The sequence below is a fragment of the Heptranchias perlo genome, chromosome 2 (genome assembly GCF_035084215.1).
Source record: "Heptranchias perlo isolate sHepPer1 chromosome 2, sHepPer1.hap1, whole genome shotgun sequence".
NCBI lineage: Eukaryota > Metazoa > Chordata > Chondrichthyes > Hexanchiformes > Hexanchidae > Heptranchias > Heptranchias perlo.
In genome coordinates, this window is record NC_090326.1 from 157,917,825 (window position 1) to 157,930,166 (window position 12,342).

General features: G+C 42.2%; 1 protein-coding gene across 1 annotated transcript in view; it reads right to left on the reverse strand.

Moving 5' to 3' along the window:
• Positions 1–12,342, reverse strand: part of LOC137299362 (obscurin-like) — a 552,786-nt gene that overhangs the window by 304,875 nt on the left and 235,569 nt on the right. Inside the window, exons 41-46 of the mRNA XM_067968057.1 lie at positions 11,613–11,879; positions 10,598–10,864; positions 9,218–9,484; positions 5,373–5,639; positions 4,357–4,623; positions 3,329–3,595 (exon numbers count right to left, since the gene is read on the reverse strand). Of these exons, the coding sequence (XP_067824158.1) occupies positions 3,329–3,595; positions 4,357–4,623; positions 5,373–5,639; positions 9,218–9,484; positions 10,598–10,864; positions 11,613–11,879 (1,602 nt within the window). The remainder of the gene's footprint in view (positions 1–3,328; positions 3,596–4,356; positions 4,624–5,372; positions 5,640–9,217; positions 9,485–10,597; positions 10,865–11,612; positions 11,880–12,342) is intronic.

The window sequence follows — 12,342 nt, forward strand, 5'->3', positions numbered from 1 at the left end:
CAATAAATTCCGGCCTTGCCAGCGACGCCCACATCCCGTGAACGAATAAAAAAAAAAAAAAAATATGGAGGTATTTTGGCGTGAAACAAAATTAAGATATAAATCTTAATGACCTGGACTTGGGTACAGAGAGTATAATCGCAAAGTATGCAGATGACACGAAACTCGGAAATGTAGTAACCAATGTGGAGGCCTCGGGGGACATAGATAGACTGGTGAAATGGACAGACACATGGCAGATGAAATTTAACGCAGACAAGTGTGAAATGATACATTTTGGTAGGAAGAGTGAGGAGAAGCAATATAAACTAAATGGTACAACTTTAAAGGGGGTACAGGAACCCTCTGGGGGTGAACATACACAAATCTTTGAAGGTGGCAGGACGAGTTGAGAAGGCCGTTAAATAGCATATGGGACCCTGGGCTTTATTAATAGAGGCGTAGAGTACAAAAGCAAGGAAGTTATGCTAAACCTTTATAAAACATTGGTTAGGCATCAGCTGGAGTATTGTATCCAATTCTGAGCACCACAATTTAGGAAAGAGAGGGCCATGGAGAGGGTGCAGAAGAGATTTACTAGAATGGTACCAGGGATGAGGGACGTCAGTTCTGTGGAAAGATTGGAGAAACAGAGATTATTCACCTTAGAACAGGGAAGGTTAAGGGGAGATTTGAACGTTTTTCACAGAGTAAATAGGGAGAAATTGTTTCCAGTGGCAGAAGGGTCGGTAACCAGAGACCACAGATTTAAGCTGATAGGCAAAAGAGCCAGAGGTGACATGAGGAAACATTTCTTTCAACGCAGCAAGTTGTAATGATTCGGAATGCATCGCCTGAAAGGTTGGTGAAAGTAGATTCAATCGTAACTTTCAAAAGATAAATACTTGATGGGAAAAAAATTTACAGGGCTGTGGGGAAAGAGCAGGGGAATGGGACTAATTAGATAGCTCTTTCAAAGAGCCGGCAAAGGCACGATGGGCCAAATGGCCTCCTCCTGTATCTTTGATGCTATCAATCGGAAGAAGGAATCAGTATCGCCAACAACTATGAATAAAGTATGTGAAGAAGGATAATCAATTAATCATTATGAGTGATGACTGTTCGCCTACCCTTCACTTTCAGCAAGGCCATTGTCTGCTGATCCCCTGAATCACAGGTATATTCTCCAGCATCTTCGCCTTTTAGGTTGTGAATAAGCAACTCAACACAGGAACCCTTTTGCTTCATTTCATGCTTCTCACTTGGGTGAAGTACCACAGATCCCATCCTCCATTCCACTGGGGCATCTGGTTTAGTGATCTCACAGTGCAGAATGGCAGTACTATCCTCTTCAGCTTCCTTGTTCTGAAGCTCTTGTTTGAAAAGCACATGATGTGGAGATGCCGGTGATGGACTGGGGTTGACAATTGTAAACAATTTTACAACACCAAGTTATAGTCCAGCAATTTTATTTTAAATTCACAAGCTTTCGGAGGCTACCTCCTTCCTCAGGTGAACGATGTGGAAAACATCGTTCACCTGAGGAAGGAGGTAGCCTCCGAAAGCTTGTGAATTTAAAATAAAATTGCTGGACTATAACTTGGTGTTGTAAAATTGTTTACAATTGAAAAGCACAGGAAGGGCTAAGAGTGACAGTAATTTAGTTCAATTGATAAAGAAGAGGTACTAGTAAGGCAAGCTGTACTTAAAGCAGATAAGTCACCCGGAACAGATGGGATGCATCCCAGGCTGCTGAGGAAAGGAAGGGTGGAAATTGCGGAGGTACTGGCCATAATCTTCCAAACATCCTTAGAAATGGGGATGGTGTCAGAAGACTGGAGAATTGCAGATGTTAAACTCTTGTTCAAAAAAGGATGCAAGGATAAACCCAGCAACTATAGGCCAGTCAGTTTAACCTCGGTGGTGGGGAAACTTTTAGAAACGCGAAGTGAAAGGAAACAGAGAGTAGTGGTGAACGGTTGTTTTTCAGACTGGAGGGAGGTGGTGTTCCCCAGGGGTCGATGCTGGGACCATTGCTTTTCTTGATATATATTAATGACTTGGACTTGGGTGTACAGGGCACACTTTCAAAATCTGAAGATGACACAAAACTTGGAAGGGTAGTGAACAGTGAGGAGGATAGTGATAGACTTGAAGAGGATATAGACACAGTGGTGGCATGGGCGGACACGTGGCAGATGAAATTTAACGCAGAAAAATGTGAGGTGATGCATTTCGGTAGAATAAATGAAGAGCGGCAATATAAACTGAAGGGGTAAAGGAACAGAGAGATCGGGGGATACGTGTGCACAAATCGTTGAAGGTGGCAGGGCAGGTTGAGAAAGCTGTTAAAAAAGCACACAGGCTCCTGGACTTTATAAATAGAGGCATAGAGTACAAAAGTAAGGAAGTCATGGTGAACCTTTATAAAACACTGGTTCGGCCACAACTGGAGTATTGTGTCCAGTTCTGGGCACCGCACTGTAGGAAAGATGTGAAGGCCTTAGAGAGAGTTCAGGAGAGATTTACTAGAATGATTCCAGGGATGAGGGACTTCAGTTGCATCGATAGACTGGAGAAACTGGGGTTGTTCTCCTTGGAACAGAGAAAGTTGAGAGGAGATTTGATAGAGGTATTCAAAATCATGGAGAGTCTTGACAGAGTGGATAGAGAGAAACTGTCACCACTGGCGGAAGGGTCAAGAACCAGAGGACATTGATTTACGATAATTGGCAAAAGAACCAAAGGTGACATGAGGAAAAACTTTTTTTACACTGCGAGTGGTTAGAATGTGGAATGCACTGCCCGGGAGGCGGGGGGAGGGGTGTGGAGGCAGATTCAATCATGGCCTTCAAATGGGAACTGGACAAGTACTTGAAACGAAAACATTTGCAGGGCGATGGAGATAGGGCGGGGAGTGGGACTAGCTGGATTGCCCTTGCATAGAGCCGGCGCGGACTCGATGGGCCGACTAGCCTCCTTCATTGCTGTAACCTTTCTATGATTCTATGAATTTCATGGTTCTGTTAGCATTCCTGAGCATCCTGAACTTGCTCTTATGGATCAGATTCAATAGTAACTTTCAAAAGGGAATTGGATGAATACTTGATGGGAAAAAATTTACAAGGCTGTGGGGAAAGAGCACAGGAATGGGACTAATTAGATAGCTCTTTCAAAAAACCGGCAAAGGCACGATGGGCCAAATGGCCTCCACCTGTGCTGTACCTTTGATGCTATGAATCTGAACAAGGAATCTATATCGCCAACAACTATGGATAAAGTGGTTGACAAAATCTTATGAGAAGATGGACATTCAACTAATCATTAAGAGTGATGATTGTTGTCCTACCCTTCACTTTTAGCAAGGCCATTGTCTGCTGATCCCCTGAATCGCAGGTATATTCTCCAGCATCTTCCACTTTTAGACTGTGAATAAGCAACTCAACACTGGAACCCTTTTGTTTCATTTCATGCTTCTCACTTGGGTGAAGTACCACAGATCCCATCCTCCATTCCACTGGGGCATCTGGTTTAGTGATCTCACAGTGCAGAATGGCAGTACTATCCTCTTCAGCCTCCTTGTTCTGAAGCTCTTGTTTGAAAAGCACAGGAAGGGCTAAGAGAGACAGTAATTTAGTTCATGATGATGGACTTTAGTTAAGATTCAAATCTGATTTCTGAACAAAATTTGAAACAAGCTCGCTGAAAGTAATAATGTTTGAGGAAGCTATTCAATTTCATGATTCTATTAGCATTCCTCAGCAGCCTGAACTTGCTCTTATGGTTGTTACCTAAGAACTGCAGGATTGGATTATTCCTTGCTGTTAACTGACAAATTGCTATTTTCTTGTGTGTTGATAATAGCTGCCAGCCCGAAATGAAGAATGTCAAAATTTGCAACATCAGTTTATGGTCGTCACAAGCTCATACACTATAACCAAGTCTAAGATGACAATTGGTCTCCTACCCATTCTTAATTTAGTTGCTATCGAGTGCATGGCGAGCAGACATTCTAGGAGGATTTTAACCCCCCCACCTCCAACAATGGGCAGGAATTTATATACAAATGTATTTAAAACTAATGTCACACTAAGTAAAATAAAAATTTAAAACACTGACTAGAAAACTATGTTGCAATTTCCACCTCCAAAAATTGCTTTCTTTCATAATATGTGGAGAACTTTGGCAAAATTAAGATGTAATTTCAACAAGAAAACCATATCGTCAACAATTTTTAAAAATTCGTTCATGGGATGTGGGCGTCGCTGGCAAGGCCAGCATTTATTGCCCATCCCGAATTATGGATAAAGTGGTCGATAAAATCTTTGAGACGATGGACAATAAATTAATCATCAAGAGTAATGATTGTTGTCCTACCCTTCACTTTTAGCAAGGCCATTGTCTGCTGATCCCCTGAATCGCAGGTATATTCTCCAGCATCTTCCACTTTTAGGTTGTGAATAAGCAACTCAACACTGGAACCCTTTTGCTTCATTTCATGCTTCTCACTTGGGTGAAGTACCACAGATCCCATCCTCCATTCTACTGGGGCATCTGGTTTAGTGATCTCACAGTGCAGAATGGCAGTACCAGCCTCTTCAGCTTCCTTGTTCTGAAGCTCTTGTTTGAAAAGCACAGGAAGGGCTAAGAGAGACAGTAATTTAGTTCATGATGATCGACTTTAGTTAAGATTCAAATCTGATTTCTGAACAACTACACAATTTCAATCAAGCTCACTAAAAAATAACAATGTTTGAGGAAGCTATTCAATTTTATGGCTCTGCTAGTATTCCTCAGAAGCCTGAACTTGCTCTCTTGGTTGTTGTTTTCCCTGGAATTGCTGGATTGGATAACTCCTTGTTGTTAACTGATCAATTGCTACTTTCTTGTGTGTTGATAATTTCTGTCTACCTGAACTGAAGAATGTCAAATTTTGCTACAACAGTTTATGTACATCACAAGATCATACAACATAACTGTATCTAAGCTGACAACTGGTCTCCTACTCATTCTTAATTTGGTCCTTATCTAGTGCACCACAAGTAGATACTCCATTTCTGTTTAATTCCAGACTTCACTGCATAACTTCATAAAAAGTTCAAGGCATCGCAGAATATTTTTTTCTGATTTATATACTAATATATTTCAAACTAGTGACACACTAATGTGTAAAAAAATCTCGAACACTAATTATAAAAGTATGTTGCAATTACCACCTCCAAAAAAGTGCTGACTTTCATAATATGTGGAAGTATTTTGGCGAGAAACAAAAAATAATATACAATTTGAATAAGAAATCCATAGCGACAACAATTAGGGATAAAGTGATTGATAAAATCATATGAGAAGATGGACAATAAATTAATCATCAAGAGTAATGATTGTTGCCCTACCCTTCACTTTTAGCAAGGCCATTGTCTGCTGATCCCCTGAATCACAGGTATATTCTCCAGCATCTTCCACTTTTAGACTGTGAATAAGCAACTCAACACAGGAACCTTTTTGCTTCATTTCATGCTTCTCACTTGGGTGAAGTACCACAGATCCCATCCTCCATTCCACTGGGGCATCTGGTTTAGTGATCTCACAGTGCAGAATGGCAGTACTATCCTCTTCAGCTTCCTTGTTCTGAAGCTCTTGTTTGAAAAGCACAGGAAGGGCTAAGAGAGACAGTAATTTAGTTCAATTGATAAAGAAGAGGTACTAGTAAGGCAAGCTGTACTTAAAGCAGATAAGTCACCCGGACCAGATGGGATGCATCCCAGGCTGCTGAGGAAAGGAAGACTGGAGAATTGCAGATGTTAAACTCTTGTTCAAAAAAGGATGCAAGGATAAACCCAGCAACTATAGGCCAGTCAGTTTAACCTCGGTGGTGGGGAAACTTTGAGAAACGCTAAGTGAAAGGAAACAGAGAGTAGTGGTGAACGGTTGTTTTTCAGACTGGAGGGAGGTGGTGTTCCCCAGGGGTCGATGCTGGGACCATTGCTTTTCTTGATATATATTAATGACTTGGACTTGGGTGTACAGGGCACACTTTCAAAATCTGAAGATGACACAAAACTTGGAAGGGTAGTGAACAGTGAGCAGGATAGTGATAGACTTCAAGAGGATGTGGTGGCATGGGCGGACACGTGGCAGATGAAATTTAACGCAGAAAAATGTGAGGGATTGCATTTCGGTAGAATAAATGAAGAGCGGCAATATAAACTGAAGGCCACAACTGAAGGGGTAAAGGAACAGAGAGATCGGGGGATATGCGTGCGCAAATCGTTGAAGGTGGCAGGGCAGGTTGAGAAAGCGCTTAAAAAAGCACACAGACTCCTAGGCTTTTTAAATAGAGGCATAGAGTACAAAAGTAAGGACGTCATAGTGAACCTTTATAAAACACTGGTTCGGCCACAACTGGAGTATTGTGTCCAGTTCTGGGCACCGCACTGTAGGAAAGATGTGAAGGCCTTAGAGAGAGTACAGGAGAGATTTACTAGAATGATTCCAGGGATGAGGGACTTTAGTTACATGGGTAGACTGGAGAAACTGGGGTTGTTCTCCTTGGAACAGAGAAAGTTGCGAGGAGATTTGATAAAGGTATTCAAAATCATGAAGGATCTTGACAGAGTGGATAGAGAGAAACTGTCACCACTGGCAGAAGGGTCAGGAACCAGAGGACATAGATTTACCATAATTGGCAAAAGAACCAAAGGTGACATGAGGAAAAACTTTTTTTTACACAGCAAGTGGTTAGAATGTGGAATGCACTGCCCTGGGGGGGGGGGGGGGGCTGGGGGGGAGGGGTGTGGAGGCAGATTCAATCATGGCCTTCAAATGGGAATGGACAAGTACTTGAAACGAAAACATTTGCAGGGCTATGGAGATAGGGCGGGGGAGTGGGACTAGCTGGATTGCCCTTGCATAGAGCCGGCGTGGCCTCCTTCATTGCTGTAACCTTTCTATGATTCTATGAATTTCATGGTTCTGTTAGCATTCCTCAGCATCCTGAACTTGCTCTTACGATCGTTGTTGACCTTAGAATTGCTGGATTGGATTATTCCTTGTGGTTAACTGACAAATTGCTACTTTCTTATGTGTTGATAATATCGGCCAGCCTGAACTGACGAATGTCAAAATTGCAACTGTTTATGGTCGTCACAAGATCACACACCATTATTATGTCTAAGACGACAACTGGTCTCTTACCCATTCTTAATTTAGTCCCTAACGAGTGTATCACAAGTGGACACTCCGGGGGTTGGTGGGGCGGGGGGGGGGGGGGGGGGGGGGGCGGGATTTTAATCGATGGGCGGGAGACAGTTGCGGGAGAGTCTAAAATCGGCAAATTTACGAAACATGACCCCAACCCATTGCGAATGCGCATCCTTTTGTTTTAACCGCGGTGGGTTTCGGGGCGTCAGAGTAACCAGCTCTGGAGAGGCGGGTCCGTAATTACAATAGGTCAACGATGCTCCGCTCCTGATATTTTGGCAGCAATTTAAATTTAACAGCAGCAGGCCTGTTTCCCAGGGCTCTGATGTAACCCAGATAAATGGAGGCAGGTGCAGCTGGATCCAGGTCAGTGCATTTTAGAGCACTGCTTGTGGGCCAGGAGCAGCAGTGCACCCCACGGCTCTAAAGCAAATCTTCTGCCGCGATCGGGCGAAACCCACCCCCCCAAAACCCGCAATCTCCCCCAGGCCCCTCTCCCTCCCGATTGCCAATACAACCACTGCTACCCCACCACAAAGATGTTTCCCGGTACCCCTTCCCGATATCCCCCGGGGACTGTCCCCAATGGTCTCTGGCTGCGGCCTTCTACCTCTGGCTTTCCCACCCGGCAACCCACCAGCCTGTCAATCTGGCTGGCTGCCAGGCGGCAAACGGTGTAAAAAAATGATAATGAGGTGCTGCCGCTAAATTCGGCAGGTCCTCCGCATTCCTGGCATTTCCAGGTCTCCCCCGCAACCCCCACAAAAACAATCCCCGCTCCCTCCCCGTAAATATCGGTGCCTCCATTTCTATCTACTTCCAGATTTCTCTGCAAACCTTCACAAAAAGTTCAATGCAGTGCTGAATAATTTTTCCCAAATTGTATATAATGTATTTTAAACTAATGTTGCACTAATCGATATAAAAACCTAGAACATTGACTATGTTGCAATTTCCACCTCCCAAAAAGTGATGACTTTCACAATTATATGGAGGTATTATGACGTGAAACATTAAGATATAAATCTTAACAACCCGGACTTGGGTATAAGTTTGCAGATGACACGAAACTCAGAAATGCAGTAATCAATGTGGAGGACAGTAACAGCCCTCGGGGGACATAGATAGACTGGTGAAATGGACAGACACATGGCAGATGAAATTTAACCCAGATAAGTGTGAAATGATACATTTTGGTAGGTAGAATGAGGAGAAGCAATATAAACTAAATGGTACAAATTTAAAGGGGGTACAGGAACCCCCTGGGGGTGCACATACACAAATCTTTGAAGGTGGCAGGACAAGTTGAGAAGGCTGTTAAATAGCAGATGGGACCCTGGGCTTTATTACTACAGTCATAGAGTACAAAAGCAACGAAGTTATGCTAAACCTTTATAAAACATTGGTTAGGCATCAGCTGGAGTATTGTATCCAATTCTGGGCACCACAATTTAGGAAAGAGAGGGCCATGTAGAGGGAGCAGAAGAGATTTACTAGAATGGTACCTGGGATGGGGGACTTCAGTTATGTGGAAAGATTAGAGAAACTGAGATTATTCACCTTAGAACAGTGGAGATTTGATAGAGGTGTTCAAAATCATGAACGTTTTTCAAAGAGAAAATAGGGAGAAATTGTTTCCAGTGGCAGAAGGGTCGGTAACCAGAGTACACAGATTTAAGTTGATCGGCAAAAGAGCCAGAGGCGACGTGAGGAAACATTTTTTTCAACGCAGCCAGTTGTAATGATCCGGAATGCATGGCGGAAGGTAGGCGGAAGCAGATTCAATAGTAACTTTCAAAAGATAAATACTTGATGGGAAAAAATTTACAGGGCTATGGGGAAAGGGCAAGGGAATGGGACTAATTAGATAGCTCTTTCAAAGAGCCGGCAAAGGCACGATGGGCCAAATGGCCTCCTCCTGTGCTGTATCTTTGATGCTATGAATCGGAACAAGGAATCGGTATCGCCAACAACTATGAATAAAGTATGTGAAGAAGGATAATCAATTAATCATTATGAGTGATGACTGTTGGCCTACCCTTCACTTTCAGCAAGGCCATTGTCTGCTGATCCCCTGAATCACAGGTATATTCTCCAGCATCTTCGCCTTTTAGGTTGTGAATAAGCAACTCAACACAGGAACCCTTTTGCTTCATTTCATGCTTCTCACTTGGGTGAAGTACCACAGATCCCATCCTCCATTCCACTGGGGCATCTGGTTTAGTGATCTCACAGTGCAGGATGGCAGTACTATCCTCTTCAGCTTCCTTGTTCTGAAGCTCTTGTTTGAAAAGCACAGGGAGGGCTAAGAGAGACAGTAATTTAGTTCATGATGATCGATTTTAGTTAAGATTCAAATCTGATTTCTAAACACATACACAATTTCAATCAAGCTCACTAAAAAATAACAATATTTAAGGAAGCTATTCAATTTCATTGTTCTGCTAGTATTCCACAGAAGCCTGAACTTGCTCTCTTGGTGGTTGTTGTCCCTGGAATTGCTGGATTGGATTACTCCTTGTTGTTAACTGATCAATTGCTACTTTCCTGTGCGTTGATAATTTATGTCTCCCTGAACTGAAGAATGTTAAATTTTGCTAGAACAGTTCATGTACGTCACAAGATCATACAACATAACTATGTCTAGGACAACATCTGGTCTCCTAAATAAAAACATAATAAATGGGAGCAGGATTGGCCATGCGGCCCTTCGAGCGTGCTCTGCCATTCAATAAGGTCATGGCTGATCTCGGACCTCAACTCCACTTTCCTGCCCTACCTCCATATCCCTTGATTCCCCTAGAGTCTGAAAATCTATCCGTCTCAGCCTTGAATATATTCAATGATTCAGCATCCACAACCCTCTGGAGTAGAGAATTCCAAAGATTCACAACTCTCAGCATGAAGAAATTCCTCCTCATTTCAGTCTTGAATGGCAGACCCCTTATGCTGCGACTATGCCCCCTAGTTCTAGTCTCTCTAGCCAGGGGAAACAATCTCTCAGCATCTGAACCATCGTTGTACCGCCTCCAATTCTTAATTTGATCTTTATCTATTGCATCACAAGCAGATACTCCATTTCTATGCAATTCCATACTTCTCTGCATAACTTCACAAAAAGTTCAATGCAATGCAGAATATTTTTTGCCAATTTATATACTGGTATATTTCAAACTAATGTCACACTAACGTGTAAAAAAATCTAGAACACTTATTCTAAAACTAGGTTGCAATTTCCACCTCCCAAAAAGTGCTGACTTTCATAATAATATGTGGAAGTATTTTGGCGAGAAACAAAAAAAATATATAATTTCAACAAGGAATACATAGCGCCAACAATTATGGATAAAGTATGGATGAAATCTTATGAGACGATGGACAATCAATTAATCATTAAGAGTAATGATTGTTGTCCTACCCTTCACTTTTAGCAAGGCCATTGTCTGCTGATCCCCTGAATCGCAGGTATATTCTCCAGCATCTTCCACTTTTAGACTGTGAATAAGCAACTCAACACTGGAACCCTTTTGTTTCATTTCATGCTTCTCACTTGGGTGAAGTACCACAGATCCCATCCTCCATTCCACTGGGGCATCTGGTTTAGTGATCTCACAGTGCAGAATGGCAGTACCAGCCTCTTCAGCTTCCTTGTTCTGAAGCTCTTGTTTGAAAAGCACAGGAAGGGCTAAGAGAGACAGTAATTTAGTTCATGATGATGAACTTTAGTTAAGATTCAAATCTGATTTCTGAACAACTACACAATTTCAATCAAGCACACTAAACAATAACAATGTTTGAGGAAGCTATTCAATTTTATGGCTCTGCTAGTATTCCTCAGAAGCCTGAACTTGCTCTCTTGGTTGTTGTTTTCCCTGGAATTGCTGGATTGGATTACTCCTTGTTGTTAACTGATCAATTGCTACTTTCTTGTGTTGATAATTTCTGTCTACCTGAACTGAAGATTGTCAAATTTTGCTACAACAGTTTATGTACGTCACAAGATCATACAACATAACTGTATCTAAGCTGACAAATGGTCTCCTACCCATTCTTAATTTGGTCCTTATCGAGTGCACCACAAGTAGATACTCCATTTCTGTTTAATTCCAGACTTCTCTGCATAACTTCATAAAAAGTTCAAGGCATCTCAGAATATTTTTTTCTGATTTATATACTAATATATTTCAAACTAATGACACACTAATGTGTAAAAAATATCTCGAACACTAATTATAAAACTAGGATGCAATTTCCACCTCCCAAGAAGTGCTGACTTTCATAATATGTGGAAGTATTTTGGCGAGAAACAAAAAATAATATACAATTTGAATAAGAAATCCATAGCGACAACAATTAGGGATAAAGTGATTGATAAAATCATATGAGAAGATGGACAATAAATTAATCATTAAGAGCAATGACTGTTGTCCTACCCTTCACTTTTAGCACGGCCATTGTCTGCTGATCCCCTGAATCGCAGATATATTCTCCAGTATCTTCCACTTTTAGACTGTGAATAAGCAACTCAACACTGGAACCCTTTTGCTTCATTTCATGCTTCTCACTTGGGTGAAGTACCACAGATCCCATCCTCCATTCCACTGGGGCATCTGGTTTAGTGATCTCACAGTGCAGAATGGCAGTACTATCCTCTTCAGCTTCCTTGTTCTGAAGCTCTTGTTTGAAAAGCACAGGAAGGGCTAAGAGTGACAGTAATTTAGTTCAATTGATAAAGAAGAGGTACTAGTAAGGCAAGCTGTACTTAAAGCAGATAAGTCACCCGGACCAGATGGGATGCATCCCAGGCTGCTAAGGAAAGGAAGGGTGGAAATTGCGGAGGTACTGGCCATAATCTTCCAAACATCCTTAGAAACGGGGATGGTGTCAGAAGACTGGAGAATTGCAGATGTTAAACTCTTGTTCAAAAAAGGATGCAAGGATAAACCCAGCAACTATAGGCCAGTCAGTTTAACCTCGGTGGTGGGGAAACTTTTAGAAACGCGAAGTGAAAGGAAACAGAGAGTAGTGGTGAACGGTTGTTTTTCAGACTGGAGGGAGGTGGTGTTCCCCAGGGGTCGATGCTGGGACCATTGCTTTTCTTGATATATATTAATGACTTGGACTTGGGTGTACAGGGCACACTTTCAAAATCTGAAGATGACA